The sequence below is a fragment of the Peromyscus leucopus genome, chromosome 5, assembly GCF_004664715.2.
Source record: "Peromyscus leucopus breed LL Stock chromosome 5, UCI_PerLeu_2.1, whole genome shotgun sequence".
Taxonomy (NCBI): Eukaryota; Metazoa; Chordata; class Mammalia; order Rodentia; family Cricetidae; genus Peromyscus; species Peromyscus leucopus.
Window position 1 is genome coordinate 2,085,631 of NC_051067.1, and position 18,739 is coordinate 2,104,369.

The window sequence follows — 18,739 nt, forward strand, 5'->3', positions numbered from 1 at the left end:
TTTTTTTTTTGGGGGGGGGAACACCACAAATGACAGTTGTTCAAAGAATGGAAATTAATTGGCAGAAGGAATTTCCTTGACTAATAGGGAAAAACTCAAAGCCACATGTTTGATGAGATCGTTTTCCCATCCCTAGTCAAACACAGTCCCTGTTAGTGATGAGGATTTGCAAACAGAAGCATAAGCAAGGTAACCCTCCGCTCCCTGCCACCCTTCCTCTGTGGGATACAGCCACTCTCCCATCACTGTGTCGATGGACAGTGGGACTGATGGGTGTGGCTTAAATAACACAGGGGAAAGGGTCAGCTTGTAAGTCTCCATTTTCTGTCAGAATCAAATGGAGGCATGGTAAGACTACTTTACTTACTGTATTAAAAACAGGAACAAGTCGCTATACTCCTCCCCCATGGTAAGCCATCTGCTTTTAGCTGTTTTCCAGCAGTGAGGATGGATTTATGCTCTCTCTGACACAGGACTCGAAAGTTGTTGCCTTGTGACCAATGGTGAGAATGGATGAGGCAGCTGGTCAGGATTAAGCAAGCAGTTGTAGCCCTGGGACCAGGTTTTGCTGCTGTGTGCAGAGCCTGATGACCTTGGACTCATTAGCAGCAAGCTCTCATCACCCAAGCTAACAGCCACTGAGTAACCATGACCCCACGTATATCACTCTAGGATGCAGTGTATTTCCAGTCCCAGCCATGTTACTTATAGGTTCATGGTAATAGGTTAATAGGTAATAGGGAGGAGGGCCTACTTGAAAACCATCCCCTGAAGGTAGCAGTAAGAGACCCAGGAGTGAACAAGGAACCCTTTCCTTCCATCCTAAGCAAATGGCACTGCTGATAGAGTTTAAGAAAAACATCCCTCTAGTGGTCCCCAGACTTTTGAAGCATGTCTTCCACATGCCATGCTGAGAAGCATACCTGGCCATTCCCAGACTTGGGAAGTTGGCAGGGACAATGAGTATGTCCAGCCGGGAGAAAGGGTGTGTTCCTAGGACAGAGTGCGCAGCTGAGAGGCAAGGAGGGATCAGCCACAGCAGGGCCTCTTGGCAGGCACCCTCAAGGCACAGTGGGGCAAACACTCGATGAGGAATGATCTCCTGGGTGGCAGCAGAAGCATTCTGGAATCGGCAGGGGTATTCTACATGACTGCAGGTTTCAGCATACCTGAGACAACACATAAAAAGAGATGTAGACAACTTTGAGAAGACAGTGGTTCAAACAGGCTTATTAGCAAAGGTGGTTCATTTTAATTATTGGCTTGTGTGCTTTTGGATAACGGTGAAGAAAACAGATCAAAATATTTATCGATGTGCTTGAAGCAACTTCAACCTAAGCTACATGAAAGCAAAAAGACCTTGTTTTAGAATTAATGGGAGTGGGGTGGGTTGGGGAGGAGGCAAGATTTAGAGCAAGAAAACAATCTCCCACCCAGATTAAAGCAAATTCTACCCTCAGTAATGTACTTTCAAGTGCTACCATAGAAAAACTATGACAATTCTTAGAAAGGGAGCAATGTAGTAGCCATTTTACTTATTTATTTTTCATTGTTTGAGATCTCATGTATTCTGGGTAGCTTTGAACTCATGATGTAGCCAAGGCTGCCTGGAACTTCTGATCCTTCTGCATCTACCTCTCCAGTGCTGGGATTACAAGTATGAGCCACTTTGTACCTGGCTCTAAGCAAATTAAAGGTTCCATTCTGGAATATCCTACAACAAATGACTTGGGATGAGGTAGGACAAAGTCAGTTACAGGTACAGTTTTCAAAAAAACACAAACCATCCTACCAAAAAATAATATAGGCATCCTTCACCAAACTTATCAGAAGCTGTTGCTGAGAAAAACAGAGGCACTTCTAAGGGTGTTTTCTCCACTACACCGTCTGGGTGTGTGAGACAGGGTCACATGCATCCTAGGCTCACCTCTGCTGACAATGGCTTTGAGCTTCTGATCATCCTGCCTCTACCTCTTGTGTGCTGCAATTACTGGCATATGCCTGGTTTATATGGTGCTAGGAATTGAACCCAGGGCTTCCTGCATGCTAGGCAAGTACTCTACCAACCGAGCTATATCTCCAATTCTTTTCCAATGCACTTTCAGTATAAAATCAATGAAACTAGCCTTCTGAGGAAGCAGACCGGAGCTCAGTCAGCGCCATCTGACTAGTTACTCTCTGAAAGACAAAGGCGGAGCCGAAAGAAAATTCCTAGGGCCTGACTCACAGGCCTCAAGAGAACTTATATATCCAAAGAAACCAACATCAAAGAGAATTCCGTTTTTTCATCTGTTAACATGCCCTCAATTCAGACACAATGGAAAACCCCTGTAACTTTAAATTGCAGATTATAATTCTAGCTGTGGGTGCTCCTGTGATTCACTACGAATACTGAGGACTCTCTAAATGCTTGCCTGCCTCAATTTGGGCAGGTTGCAACAAGAATTCCTCTTTAGATTTATGAAGTATCTGCCACCCACCCAAGGCCTGTGATCAAGAGATCCACACGGCTATGTAAACAAGCCTTACCTTTCTCCAAGCCTCACTTTCAAGAATACACTGTCTAGGCCCAGTGAGACTGGGTTATGATTGAGAGTGGGTTAGAAAAACTGCCAGTATAAAGTAACATAGTGATAAAGTCACTGACACTGAACTTGAGTCAAAGTCCTGGACTGATAACACTACCTTACCAGGAACGAAAGCAAAAGTGTCTTCTTGTAAACATTCAACACCTACATAATGGTGAAAAGCAGAAGCTGCTTACCTAGTCAGCCTCTATGGGACTTTTAAAAATGCATTTACATAGGAAAACAGCATCCTGTGGTATTTTAGCTCACATATTCTCTACTCAAGGGCTTTTACAAACTGACAATGGTGGTATATGCCCATAAGTCTGTAACCAACACTGGAAAGGTAGAGAGACAGGACAATCAGGAGTTCAAGGTAAATGTGGGCTACATGAAACCCTGCCTCAAAAAGCCATTCCCCGCCAAAGGCTTTCAGAAGCCAAGTGTGGGAAGAGCACATACTAGGGAGTCTGGGGCAAGAGTGCCGTGGATTTGACACCAGCCTGGACTACAATCACGAGTTCTAGGTCAGCTCGGGCTACACATCAAGATCCTGTCTCAAAAAACTGAAGAGGGGCCTTCAAAGCATGTTACCTAAAGCTGGAACTCCAGACAGAGCAAGGCAGTTTAAGAACTAAACATCATAATGCTGCAACACAGAGAGGCATTCTATCTAGAAACTGTCTATTCCCAAGGAGTGAGACTATTTCTTACACTTAAGAAAACCAGAGGTGAAAGAACAGAGTAAAGACGTCAATGGTACACCAAACAAGCATTTGTTCAAGGAAAAAGGTAAATTATTTTCTTTCCAGGTATATATGACACTCGCCAAACTAGTGAGAATGATTACTACTAGATACATGACTTAATACTGTTTTCCATAAAATTCAGGACTTAAAGGCAATCAAGCTATCAGAACACTAAGTCAGTGAGACTCCTGGTAGTGATAGAAATGTATGGGGGGGGGGGTGCCACTGTAAGTTCCTGTGTAAGGACCAGTACACTGGCTTCAGTGGCTATGCTTAGATCGGATGTGACCAAGGCAAAGACTTCAGCATTTGATGCCTCTTTCTCTCCATCCCTCCTATGGTCTCACCAATGCAGCTGCCCAAAGAGAAGAGGACAGATTAGGAAGGGCAGGAGGGAACTCTGACATGACAAAATGTTCTCAATCAGGTTGTATACACAGTGGACTGAAGCAACCTCCAGTATGTCACAGTGGATGTCAATCATCTACTGAAATGCTTCCTAAGGTTTCTTCTTGCAAAGATGACTCTGGTGTTTGCTTCATGACCCCATTCATGCAGCAGCTAAGGAGATGCCAGGGCTTGTGTAATCAACAGTTAGCACAGACCCAGTGGCAACTGGAGATTATTTCTCTTCCTTTCGTGGTAGCTTTCCCTCAGCTTTTATAATTCTCAAGACAGGTTTTCCCCACCCTGTCTTCTTTTCTGCAGAATGAGTCATCTCAGTGTCTTTAACATGGTGCCAGTTTTTCAATGCCTTTAATCACTTTTGTTGTGTTCTACTGGAGGTTATCCAAGCTTCCATGCCAAGCTTAAGCTGTATGACCCAAGATGAAGGCCTGAGAGGTTAAACACAAAACAAGACTCTCCTGTGGCTAGAACCAAATAAAAACAATGCATGTTGGACTGTTTATATGACTGTCTTTAGCCTAAGTGTTTACTAAAATGTTCATCCCAAGTGGACTGTAAGAGTGCCCCCCACCCCACCATAATTTAGCTCCTGTGAACAGTGATCAAAAGTTCAATAACCAATCTTCCAGCTAAATTTCTGGACCCAGATGAACACTTACACAAACGAAAGCCACGATATATAAGGCTTCTGTAAACATTAGATTGACATGAATGAAATTGGTGGGAAGGAGGGCTGGGAAGGCAGGCCTCATCAGAAGTAAGCATGGCCAGAAACACCATCGAGGTATGATGGCACAACAGAGCTGGCTGTTCAACCCATGAAGTCAGGCACGTAGTGGATAAACAGAACCACTCTAACTACCAGAGATGGTCATATGAGGCACGATGGCATGCCAGAATTGAAAATCTAAGTTATTGTTTTATTAGCTGTATATTTCTGATGGACAAGCATATAGATAGATAAAAGGAAACTGCACTGATAGTCATGGACAGGAGTGTGGAGGAGTTCATTCACAACACTACCCTACTTCAACCCTTGCACAAAACAACACAGCACAAAATTCCTGGGAGTTTTCCAACAAAGCAACAACTCCCCTAGCTTCCCTGATTGGCTGGCCTTTTGGCAACCGCTTGTCCAATGAGTATCTTCTGGGGTCTGCTGTCTGGCCTATGTTACCCTGAGCATCAGTGTAGCAGTCAACCTGGTTGGTAGCTGTCATGGAAGGGTTAGAAAACCTGGCATCCGTGTACTCTCAGCCCAACTTGTCAGTGACCAAACCTTTGCCTTCATTTCCTTCTGCATGCTCTTCACCTGGTCCCAAACACACAAGGGCAAAAGAACAGGATTTACCTTCCCCAGGTCCCAACAGGGGCTTTCACAGTTTCTTTTTCCCGGTTCCCCCATCTGACCTGGCCATGTTCTCTTCTGTTCACAATGGTAGAGACAAATGAAAAGGGATTACAGTTATTCTGAGCAGGAGGCCCCAACTCAACCTCATCTCTTGGCCTTCATCTCCTAACAATAAACAAGCTCCGAGACTACAAGTTAACAACAGAGAACTTCTTCACCATTGAGAATTCATGAACAAAGTCTTCATTTAAAAAAAAAAAAGTGTGGGTCTGCCACAGTGCCCAATCCAGTCAGTAAGGACAGGACAGCATTCTCAGGCTCAAGGGAACGTCAATTTGTGTTTTCTTTCTTCTTCAAAAACTACATTTATTTTGTGTATGTGACAACAAGAGGTTCATGCAGAGGTCAGAGAATAACTTTGAAGAGTTGGCTCTCTCCTTACAATATTTGCGTTCTAGGGATTGAACTCAGGCCATCAGGTTTGACAGCAAGAGCCTTTACACTGAACTGCCTCCCACCTCTCAACTTGTTTTTCTAAAGATGCTCTCCAGTTAGTATCAATAGCTAAGTCATGGTGGTGACTTCAGGTGAGAAGATGGCTCCAAGATACTTTCTGAGGTGGCTCAGTTGTTACATTAAGGTTTTAAACGTCTCTAGAAAAGATTCTAAGTCACCTCTCTAGAGATTAGACCTGAAATGAATGAATACAGGTACTATTCCTCAGTAGGTAGGAAAATAAATGAATTATTGTCTGAGTCTCTTTATCCTCACATATAACTGAGAGTAACAGAGACAGCACATCTTACAGACTACACAGATAGCCAATGGCTTCTGTGTGGGTTCAGGATCAGCTAGGACATGCTACAGTCACGAACCCTGCAGCATACACCAGTGCTTTACCACAAGAAGATGCATTTCTTGCTCATTACCAAGTCAAAGTTGTTCTCTAGGGCACTTGTTTTCTTCACTCAGAAATTTGGGCTATTTACAATTACAAAATGAAGTCTGCTGTGTGGTTCCAGAGCAAGGGAAGGGAACACTAGAGAGTCTCACTTGCAACTAAATATTCCCACATGAGGGCAGTGTATGCCACTCTGTCCACAATTCCTTCTTCCCTTGAGAGAATGCAAGTAAAATTTAATAATCTTTCCTGAGCTATATAAAGTAGAGCCAACAGGACGGACACTCCAAAACTGACATATTATTGGGCAAAAAGTAGAAAATAGTTCTATGCTGCCAAAAAGGCATCATGTAGGCAGTAAGATGTGCTTGTTAGAAGAGAAACCACCTGGTGTCAGTTCCTAAGGACACCACCATAGCCACTGTGGTGATAATACACGCAACATAGCGAAGAGGGACCAGCACAAAAGAAATGCACCCAAAATGTCTTGGTTTCTTTTTCTGTATTGTTTGAGACAGGGTCTCATACAGGGCTGGCCTTGAACTTGCCTCTACCCCCTAAATGCTAGGATCACATGTATGGCCACCACACCCAGTTTATGTGGTGCTGAAAGTGGAAGCCAGGGCTTCGTGCCTGGTAAGGACTCTACCAACACAGCTGCATCCCGTCACTCTCACTCTCATTTCAGTTGAGATAAGCATCTGCACAATCCTTCTGGATTGTCTCTATGCAACAGCCCATATCAGTTTCTACAAACCTGAACTTGATTTTTTTCCTGCTTTAAAAAAACAAAACAAAAACAAAAAAACAGGAGGCTGGACTGATGTCTCAGTGATTAAGAGTGCTGGCTGCTCTTCCAGAGGTCCTGAGTTTAATTCCCAGCAACCACTTGGTGGCTCACAGCCATCTATAGTGGGCTCTGATGTCCTCTCTGGCATAAGGTTGCACATGCAGATAGAGCACTCATATACACAAAATCAATAAATAAGTCTTTAAAAACAACAACAAAAAAGCTAACAAGGCCTTGGCTCAGCAGGATCCCTTAACCCAACGATTATATGAGTTTCCTTGTGACCAATGCTCCTAGGGGCCAGTGAGCGCCACTGAAGAGGCTGCCCCACAATATACCACCAACAGGCATCACAGGACCCAGCAGTCAGTGCCCTCCCCAGGGTCAGCTAGAGGAATCCCATCACTGCCCACTTTCATTCCACTGCACCCTCCTTTCACTGCATCCTTCCTTTCACTGCACCCTCCTTTCACTGCACCCTCCTTTCACTGCACCCTCCTTTCACTGCATCCTTCCTTTCACTGCATCCTTCCTTTCACTGCACTCTTCCTTTCACTGCACCCTCCTTTCACTGTGCCCTTCCTTTCACTGCACCCTCCTTTCACTGCACCCTTCCTTTCACTGCACCCTCCTTTCACTGCATCCTTCCTTTCACTGCATCCTTCCTTTCACTGCATCCTTCCTTTCACTTCACCCTCCTTTCACTGTGCCCTTCCTTTCACTGCACCCTCCTTTCACTGCATCCTTCCTTTCACTGCACCCTCCTTTCACTGCACCCTTCCTTTCACTGCACCCTCCTTTCACTGTGCCCTTCCTTTCACTGCATCCTTCCTTTCACTGCATCCTTCCTTTCACTTCACCCTCCTTTCACTGTGCCCTTCCTTTCACTGCACCCTCCTTTCACTGCACCCTCCTTTCACTGTGCCCTTCCTTTCACTGCATCCTTCCTTTTACTGCACCCTTCCTTTCACTGCACCCTCCTTTCACTGTACCCTCCTTTCACTGCACCCTTCCTTTCACTGCACCCTCCTTTCACTGCACCCTCCTTTCACTGTGCCCTTCCTTTCACTGCACCTTCTTTTCACTGCACCCTTCCTTTCACTGCACCCTCCTTTCACTGCACCCTCCTTTCACTGCATCCTTCCTTTCACTGCACCCTCCTTTCACTGCACCCTTCCTTTCACTGCACCCTCCTTTCACTGCACCCTCCTTTCACTGCACCCTTCCTTTCACTGCACCCTTCCTTTCACTGCACTCTTCCTTTCACTGCACTCTTCCTTTCACTGCACTCTTCCTTTCACTGCACCCTCCTTTCACTGTGCCCTTCCTTTCACTGCACCCTTCCTTTCACTGCACCCTCCTTTCACTGCACCCTTCCTTTCACTGCACCCTCCTTTCACTGCACCCTCCTTTCACTGTGCCCTTCCTTTCACTGCACCCTCCTTTCACTGCACCCTTCCTTTCACTGAATCCTTCCTTTCACTGCACCCTCCTTTCACTGTGCCCTTCCTTTCACTGCACCCTCCTTTCACTGCACCCTTCCTTTCACTGCGCCCTTCCTTTCACTGCACCCTTCCTTTCACTGCACCCTCCTTTCACTGCACCCTTCCTTTCACTGCACACCTTTGCTTTATTAAGCCATTTTGGACCAGGCAGTAAGACTGACATCTAAATGGTAGGAGGGAAAGTCTTCAATCTGCAGCTTTTTAATTTGAACAAACATGTAAAAATTCCTCTCCTGATATCACAGAGGATTTCACATCTACTTGCTTTCTTCTCTTTCTTCATGAACGACAAAGCCAACTCTCTATTTTCCAGTAGACCTTTCCATACTTTGATTAGGTCCATTTTGGCTCATTTTCTCAACAAGGATGACTCACATTCCCGGAGTGAAATCAGCAAACTCCCAAACACAAACCTGAAGTCAGCTTTCGAAAGCGGGAGAGGGCGCTCAGTCACCAGATCATCTGATCGGGATGTCTTGGGCTTCATTTCTGTCCAGTATCCCACTGCAATTGTGAAGGTGGAGGCTGGCATTGGCATGGTCACGTAGTAATACCAGCTCATGCACCCTATAAACAGAGAGCGATTGTCATTCACGAGGCACTGTGTGGCTCTGGACCTTACTCAACTCTAGTTCTTCTCTCAGTCACTTGCAGAGCCTGTGATACAAACTGGCAGCAGCTCCTCCTTGAGGCAAGCCATGACACCTGAAGGGGCACGACTGCAGGTCTCAGAGAACGTACAGGAGAGATGCTAGTTTGAGGGCAGCCAAGGAGGCCTGGGTCTCTTCCAGAGATCCATGAGAAGCAATCAGCAAGGCTAACTCTAAAGAGTGGTGCTAAGGTGGCCACTCAGCTGCAAACACAGAAGGCTGTGACCTTGGGCTGTCACAGGTACAGGAACACATCCTTCCCTTCCTCCACGCCTGGCATGAAAAAGGAAACATAGCTGATATTTGATGAAAAATGAATAAATAAGGAATGATCATTTCTGTGCTGTAATCCAACTATTTTGTCTAAATTCAATTGAGGTCACTCTAAGATGGATACAGCAGGAAACTGAAATTATGGAAAGGAAGTGCCTAGGTTTTAGTCCTGACTTTACAACCAATTAGCTGTGGAACTGTGGGTCTTACTTTCATCATTCTAAGTATTTATTTAGTTGATCACCCTCTCATCCCTGAGCACATGCAAAGCTGAAGTAGAAAGTTTGTGGCACCAAGCACTCCCACCCCAGCTCAGAATGTATTCTCTAGTTGGTCCAGACATTAAAGAAGGTTTTTCTCAAATAAATGATAGATAATTTATAATCCTAGGTCTCTCTCACTTCAAAAATGAAGAAGTAAACTTCCTGTTTCTGAAATTTGGACACAGCATCAGATTCAGCATGACATTCTTATAGAAGTATGTGTCTGCTATAAACTGATATTCACAGAGTCAGGCATGGTAGTGAGTAATCCTTGGCTACACAGCAAGCTTAGCAAGTTTGAAAATAGCCTGGGATACATGAGACTTCCTCTCAGGAGTTAGGGATCCCCACACACACACACATGTGGAATATTGCTTTATACTCTGTGAATATAAATATCACTGTGATTGGCTTAATAAAGAAGCTGACTGGCTAATAGCTCAATAGAATAAGGTTAGGTGGGAGGGCCAAACTAATAATACTGGGGGGAAGAAGGACAGAGTCTGAAGAGTATCAAGAGATGCTGAGAGAAGCAACATGGGCATGCCATACTGAGAAAAGGTACCAAGCCACATGGCAAAGTGTAGATTAAAAATATGGGTTAGTGGAAAATGTAAGAGTTAGCTTGTGGTGATATTTTGTTTGTACTCTAACAAATAAAGTTTGCATGAAGATCAGAAGACAGAGCCAGCCACTAGATTAAACATAGAGGCCAGGCAGTGGTGGCACACACCTTTAATCCTAGGACTTGGGAGTTCAAAGCCACCCTGGACTACATGAGATTAATCCAGTGTAAAAGAGAGACAGAGCCAGACAGTGGTGGCACACACCTTTAATACTTTTGAGTCATATGCCTTTAATCTCAGCAATAGGAAGGTTGAGACAGGAGGTAATAGGGCTGGGTAGAGAAAGGAATATAAGGCAGAGGGAGACAGGAGTTCGGCACCCTCTTCAGCTGAGGACCCAGAGGCATTCAGTCTGAGGATTCGTTGAGACAGGATCTCGCCTCCGTTTCAGCCTGAGGATTCAGTAGTGGTGAGAAGTTTCTCCAGTGGCTTGTTCCTTGGTTTCTCTGATCTTTCAGCATTTACCTCAATATCTGGCTCTGGGTTTTTAATTATAAGGCCAATTAGGATTTGTGCTACACTAGTTAGTAACAAGTCTGAGTTATTGGCCGAGCATTTATAATTAATATTAAGCCTGTGTGTTTATTTGAGCACCTACTGTGGGGTAACTACATCCACATAAAACCTGAGAGAGCTTAGGAAAGGGTTCTAGACACACAGAAATGGGGCCAAGAGTGGCTTCCTAGTCTCATGCCTCTCATGCTGGCTGTGGCACAGGGATGCATCTCCTGGCCAATGCCTGTGGGCTTGAGCCACCAGCAAAGCCATGATATAAGCCACATGGCAGGGTCTCTCATGCTGGCTGCAGTACAGAAAAGTGTCTTCTGACAGCTGCCTGCAGGAGGGAGCCAGCCACCAAAACAGAGGCAGAGTCCTAGCAGTTTAAAGGCTCATGTGGTCAGAAAAAGATTACAGAGATGCAGTGAAGACAGATTCAGACAGAAAAAACAACAACAACAACAACAACAACAACAACAAACCACCTCTAATTGGGTTACAGTGTGTTTAAAAACATACATAGGCTTGAGAAAGAAGAAGTATATACAGTCATAGATTAGAATATATAGTTTTAAAATAATAAAGTCCTTAAAAAGGGAGTAAAGAAATATAGAAGAAAAAAGTCACATAAAGATGGAAAATACACAGAGTCTGGATACTATATGCTATTGGGTTGTCTTTGAAATTTTTGACTGCTAAAGAAGTGATAACTGCTAAGACACACTTGACTATGAAAGCTGCTAAATTAAACCAAACTATATATATTTAAAATGTCTAAACTTCAAAATAGAAGTCAAAAGATATATTACTTTGGGGGAAGAGGTTATGCTTTTATTTCCACAGGAAATGAGAGGCTGTGGATTCGTTTAAGGTTGAAGATGATCAGGTTTGATCAAGGAAGACCCCCTGAAATCTTGGCTACAGGCATAAAGAAATAAATGTAGAAAAACTACAAAACACGTAATATGTATTTTACCTGCTCAAACATAAAACAAAAAATCATCTTCGGCTGACTTGTGTACAATGTACAGTCTATACTTGTATTGATGCAGATATGTATGTTACCTTTAGAGTTTATGTATTTTCAGAACAAGGGACCAGACATCAATAAAAACAGATGGCCCAGGTGATCCAGTATCCAGAACAGCGTCAAGGCTGCTGACTGAGATGATCCAGTCTCACAAAATACTACAGCCAAGACTTAACCATTATCCTAAATTTTCTCAGGGTCCAAAGGTTACCAGCACCCCCAAACAACAGGAGGTAGTCTAGAGAACAAAGCTCACATTCCCAAAATATTGGTTATGGATGTTTGCTATCATATAATGGAGTTGATTACATGTTGTTATTGATAATAGTAAAACAACAACAACTAAACAAAGGCGATTAGGTCTCAGCAATCTCGTTCTGAAAAGAAAAAGAGGATATAGAATAGATAGGATATGAGAGCAGATTATTGAATCTACTTTTAAACCAAAAACAACTACTAGTCTTAAATATTTTACATTAGTATGGATTTTGGTATATAGATACAAATTTAAGTTGATATAATGTATGTATATTTTCTTCTTTTGGGTATTGTGTTTATGTAGCTCATTTAAAAAATGTAATGTATAATAAGAAATATAGATTAATATTTATCTATAATAGTCAAACTTATAGTCATATTAGGTATGTTTTCAAGGTCATACACAGATATAGTTAGATGGTCCTCAAATACTTCAAAGACCTACAGAATATGGCATTTAATATGTTTAATAACCTAAGGCTTTTCATGACAGCGAGGCATGTCTGCTCTTGACACCACCAATCTACTTCAAAAAAGATGATGGGCATCAAGGAACCTCCATATGGAGTTTGCTTTCTTTATGGCAAAAGCTAGCCATGTGGGCAAAGAAACTGCCCTTGCCTCAACTACTGACAGGATGCTGTCTAAACTGGACCAGCAGGATGCAAAAGAAAGTGACTGCCAAACTTTGCCAAGACAAGGTATGACACTCATTCAAAATTCCCTGCTTCTCAGAATGTCTGTCAGATATACCAGGCCAAAATTAGATGCCCCAATGTCACAAAGGAACCTAGGGTGACTGTCCAGGCAGCCAAATGTTCTTGTCACTAGGCAACATCTCACCCTTTTGGGGTCCTTGACAGAGTTAAAAACTAGATAGTCATAGTTAATGTTTTCCTTAGTTATGATAAAAGGTAAATTAAGTATAAAACTTTAGACTCACAAAGATAAAATAGATAAAATATTTTTCTTTAATTTTGGGGAATACAAATGGACTAGAAATTGTAACTGTAATTTTACTTGATAACTGTCTTTGTTGTATATAATTTTACTATGTTAAAGTTAAAATCTTCCTTTTTAATTAGACAAAAAGGAGGAAATGTAGAATAAATATATTTTACACTGTGTAAGTATATGTCATTGTGATTGGTTTAATAAAGAAGCTGACTGGCTAATTGCTGAACAGAATAAGGTTAGGCAAGAGAGTCAAACTGATAATACTGGGGGGAAGAAGAACAGAGTATGAAGAGTGTTGAGAGATACAGAGAAAAGCAAGATGGACATGCCGTATTGAGAAAAGGTACCAAGCTACGTGGCAAAGTGTAGATAAAAATATGGGTTAACTGAAAATGTAAGAGTTAGCTAGTAATAAGTCTGAGATATTGGCTGATCATTTATAATTAATATTAAGTTTCTATGTGTTTATTTGGGAGCTGCTGGCAGGACAAAAACTTCCATCAACACACACATACATACACACACACACACACACACACACACACACACACACACACCACATATACACCACACACACAATTTTTTAAAGATGTATTTAGTTTATGTGTGTATATCTAGTTACAACAGAGATCAGAAGAAGATATCAAATCTCTTGAAACTAGAGTTACAGATGGCTGAGAGCCACCATGTCAGTGCTGGGAATCAAACCCAGGCCCTCTGCAAGAGCAACATGTGCTCTTAAGAACTGAATCATCTCTCCAGCCCTTTATATGAGTTATATATTTATATGATTGTTTTTGAAAAGCTTTGACTTAAAAGAAAAAAAATCCCAAATCTAAATCCAAGGGCTAGAGTTAGTCACTACCTACAGTATTCTTTTGAGAATTTACTATGGATAACAGGGGCTTTGCTTTAAAAAGGAATCCAAACCATAGCAGCTAGGGATGTAGATCAGTTGTTAGAGGACTTGCTTCTTATGCATACACTTATAATATCAGCACTCAGGAGGTAGAGGCAGGGAGATCAGAAATTCAAGCTTGTCCTTGGCTACATACTGAGTTCAGACCAGCCTGGGCTATATAAGAACCTTGGGATCAGCAAAAGAGCAGCCATACAGAGGTTTCCAGGAGAAAATGGAACCATGAATGGAGACTGCCTCTACATGTACCCCCCCCCAACACTATTAAACACTATTTTGTTTTTGACAGAGAGTTGTAGCATGAATCTTAGAGAGTCTTATTAATAAAATCAAATCCGGGGGCAGTTATTGGGGTGAAATGCTGGTCAGAGAGACAGAACAAGCCACAGCTAACCTCACCTGGCCAACTTCTCAGCTGGTCTTGTTTCTTCAGACTGGAAGTCTCTGAGTCCTCATGTCCAAATGGCTCTCAGCTGAACTGTGCTGCTAGAAGCCTGAAAGCTTAACCAGCCAAATGCTTCTAGTTTCCGGTCCTCATGCCTTATATGCCTTTCTGCTTTCTACCACAGCTCTCTGGGATTAAAGACTTGCTTTCTGGGATTAAAGGCGTGATGAGTCACCATGCCTCTGTATCCTTGAACACATGAATTTCTGCCTCTGGAATGCTAGGATTAAAGGCATGTGCTACCACTGCCTAACCTTTATGCTTAATATTGTGGCTGTTCTGTCTCTGACCCCAGATAAATTTATTAGGTGGCACAATATTTTGGGGAACACAATACCACTGAGAGTATCATGCAACTCAGGCTGGCATTGAATTCAGTATGTAGATATGTAGATGAGGTTGGCTTTGATCTCCCAATCCTCCTACCAAGTGCTAGGATAACAGGTATGTATACTCTATTGTATGCACATAAAAGCTGGTTTTATTTACTTATTTCAAGGCAGAAACAATACAAATGAAGGAAATAAGACAGAATAGCTACAAAATACAGGAAGCTTCATAAAGACTGACAAAACTGGCAAATGATGGCAGAGTCCCACATCTTGTGGGAGGCAGAGAATGGTAAGGCCCACTTTTTACTTCCCTCCAGTAGTCTGCAAAAGTTTCTAGGATGGAGGACATAATGAACCTAAGCTAGTCTGGCTAAGCATCTGACAGTGGTTAGATCCATGGGTGGGTAGCCTTCCCTACCCTTCATGTCTGTACTATCTGTCTATCTTCCACAGACCCTGGAAAATAACTGTAACTTACTTTCTAGAGAGAACAGAAAGGGTATACTAGAAGGGTGTGGGAGTAAGAGGAGAGAATGGCAGGTGGACAGGACTAGGTAAGTATGGGCATGAAGGATGCTGGGACCACAAGCATCTTCTCTTACTTGGGTCCCAGACAGCTAGTAGCTAAGCTTTTGCCCAGAAGGCAGGAGACTGAAGGAGCTGATGATCCAAGAGCAGAGGCCAGATGACACAGTTGCTGGAGGCGTGTGATCAGCTCTGATGAGGCTGACTCATATATGCACTCAGGACTGCCAGTCTGTTTCTTAAAGTCCTCCTCCCAAATCTTGACAAACCAGGGATCTTCAAGTCACTTGCAGAAAGCCTAGGGTTTAAGACCAAGAGAACAAGGGAGGTGGAAAATGCACCTGGAGGACAGTGAGCACACTCAATATGCTAACACCACCAGGCACAAACAGTCTGAATCAAGAGGATGTATTACAGTCCTACAAAAACAGTTCTCAGAAAGCACATCGTTATGGGTAAATAAAAAGCTTTATGGGAGAAAAGAAAGACTCAATAAGGGGATAAGATGAGATATTGAGGTAAAAAAATCTCCCAGAGGGTCAAGCAAAATGTCAAATCAAACCAAGCCAAGCCAAAACAAACAGCAAGAATAAGGGAGAAGAAAGTGCTGTTAGGAGGCCCAACACCCAACTAATAGACGTTTCCCAAACCACGGTAGAGAAAATAGGAGAAAACCATCAGCTTAAAAACCAGGGGATTACCCCAAAAGGGAACATGGGACTCTGGATAAAAACGACACAAAATACCTGAGACACAGAATAAGCCACACACATCAAGAGTGCTATGAACCTGAAGCAGGAGAATGGAGACAAGATCCTACATTTTCAGACACAGAGAGCTTAAAAATATCCACCTCCTACACACCCATATTCTCTGGAAGCTACTACTCTACAGACATGTGCTTCAAAAAGAAACAAGAGAGAAGAAAGGATGTCTGCAGAACCATGAACCATGCACCTATGGAGGCTGACTAAGGAAGGGCCCAGAGAGAACCCTTCAGGAGAGCAAAGAGTCTAGGGTTGATAAACACATAGAAATCCAAGAAAGTGAAGTAGGGAGACGCCAAAGCACTATTATTAACTCCAAGTAGAATGAACACACAGGAATAACACAACCACAGCTTTTCTACAAGGCTCTGGCCCTTCACACACACCAACTTCAAGTATTTGTGTAACTCGAATCATGTGACCTACAAGGAGAAGAAGGGACACTGGGAAGGCCCTGCTCTGAATAATCAAGCACCTTATCAAGGGATGTGGGAAGGGGGGATGCCAAGGAGCAGGGTGAGAGGCAGAAGTAGCTACTTCATTTTCATTTTATTTATTTTCACCCATAGGCAATGCTTGAACACTGTGTTATATCCTCAGTCTTCTTTTTACTTTTTATTTTGAGACAGAACCTCACCAAGTGCCTGGGCTGGCCTTGAACTACAGCTTTTTCTGCCTCAGGCTCCAGAGTAGCTGAGGGTACCTGGAAATGGTTATTTCTTAAGCAGGAGGAATGATGAAAGGGTAAAACAAGGTGATTGATTGCTCTTTGGGAAAAAGAATATAATAAAAGCAAAAATTATTTGGCTCTTAAATATGGTATTAAATGATTAAAAGGAAACCTTGTTTCTTCTTTTGATTGGCCTCAACCCCATGGCAACCCTTCTTTTCACTACACCAGAGCTGGGATTGCCGAGGGAGAGTTACCATGGCCAGAAAAAGGGACATTTTCAATCTTGAGACATTATTAAAATAATAAAATATGTCAACTGGGAAGGAGCAATCTAGAAATAAGGAGTAGGCAGTACCCTAAAAAGATCCCCTTCAAGACTTTCTGCCATTGCTGGGTACTGAACTAGACTTGTCTAGTTTTAGAGTCTTGTGGAAATGCAGGGACTGAAACAATTTCTAAGTTCACCAGGAGCTGGAGGGCCAACCATATGACACCTCACCTAGCACGCCAGGTGAAGTGGGAAAGGCACTATGGGACACAAAGGCGTAGTAAGTAAGAGGACGGGAGGTATGCAGAAAAAGTTAGCAGCTTAAATAATACAGACTCTGAATGAGACAGTGAAGGCTATGACAAACCTGAGCTGAGGCCCAGCAGAGACATCTGGAGCCACCACTGTTCCCTCGAGGTCTTCTCTGAAGTTAAACAATGGAAAGAATGTGTTTGTTTGCTTCTTAATGTGCTGAAATCACGTTACTTTTCTATTTTGTTATTTTGCAGAATGTTAGGGACAGACTGAGCATTGTCCCATATGAAAACAAGTACCTTGAAGACATCAGAATCTGAAAAGCCAACAGAGAACCTGCATGTCTGTCTGTACTTGCAATTGTCTGAAGTGCTGCAGATGGCCTCCTTGGAAGGAGGCCTCCTTGGAAGAGACCATTTCATACCTTAGACTTTAAAAACAGAAATATTTGCTTGGCTTCAAGTGGCATCACAGGGCACATCAGCTGGTTGATCCTTAGTAATCCAGCTCCAAAGGCCCTGGGTGGTTCACCAAACTTCTAGGGAGCATTTCTCAAGCACATCTGTCCCTGAACATCTGTCCTAATCCTGGGCAATGCTAACACCAGCCTTGGACTGTGGAAAACTTCCTGTGCCCTGGGAAGGGCTTTCAGTTTGGACTATAAGGACATTTACAGAATTCTCACCAGGAAGAAAAGCCTCTTCTGTGTTGCTCTTGAGTCAGTCTACTGTAAGTTTTACAGAGTCCACCTGCAGCCAGGGGAGTACTGTGTGGACAGCAGAGCATACCAGAGTCTGCCATTTCTAGTCAGCCTGCCTTGCAGACAGAACCAGTAAGAATTTTTTTTTTCCCAGAATGCCATGGGTCAATGCTGGCTCTGGAGATGGTAGGCCCAGTTTCTGCTCTATACCTGCTAGCTGGAGCATATTAGTGTCTTTGGATACACCAATTCCCTCATGTGTACCAAAGGAACAATTATAGTGTCTACCTCACAAGATCCTATGAGGAATAAGATAGATAATGCAGATGGGCGTCACAAGGCGCAGTGCTGGACAGTGTTTATCCCTGCCATTGTCGCTGGAGCTGTCCTCATCTACAGCCTCTGCTCCACAGCTGCCTCTCCCAACCACTCTGGATGACTTTCTGAAGGCATAATCAAGGATGTTTGAAGGTATGGCTGCCACATGTGCACTTGAAACCATGACCTGATGAGGCCCACATTTGGGGTTTAAGGTTGAATGGCATTAAAACACAGTACAAACAAAGGGATCCATTTTAAGGAGAATGACAGCCCAAAGGGGGCATCCTGCATGACTTCACATAGAATGGGCCATTTGGAGACTATTTAAATGGTGTTTACTTTCAGTGAGCTGTCCTCCATGAAACAGACAGTGAATGCCTTCATTTTCCGTTTTATTCAACCCACTTGCACCCAACCCCCACACAGAACCAGCTGCAAAACAAAGGGAACACACTGTACTTACACTAGCCCAAAGTTTTTCCTCTGTAGAAGCCAGAAGCCCATCACACCCTGGATGACTTCATAGCCGGGCCTGGACTCATTATCGAGGCAGCAGGGATGGGGCTGTGGGAACACCCAGAAGCAATGGTGCTCCCTCACACAGGCTTGGGCAGCCAGGCTCATCCTCCTTTTTACACAGATTCTGTAACCCTGGGCTTATGACCCCCTCAAAAAGAGACCAGAGTTCTTTATACCATATACCCCATA

General features: G+C 43.3%; 1 protein-coding gene across 7 annotated transcripts in view; it reads right to left on the reverse strand.

The window, feature by feature from the left end:
- LOC114708433 (aminopeptidase O (putative)) overlaps nt 1–18,739 on the reverse strand; it is a 311,317-nt gene that overhangs the window by 225,636 nt on the left and 66,942 nt on the right. For all 7 annotated transcript variants that reach the window (XR_005091530.1, XM_037205654.1, XM_037205655.1 and 4 more), the window contains exons 4-5: nt 8,685–8,838; nt 924–1,169 (exon numbers count right to left, since the gene is read on the reverse strand). Coding sequence is in view for 6 of the 7 variants with exons in the window: in XM_037205654.1 (XP_037061549.1) it covers nt 924–1,169; nt 8,685–8,838 (400 nt within the window). In the remaining variant the exon portion in view is untranslated. The remainder of the gene's footprint in view (nt 1–923; nt 1,170–8,684; nt 8,839–18,739) is intronic.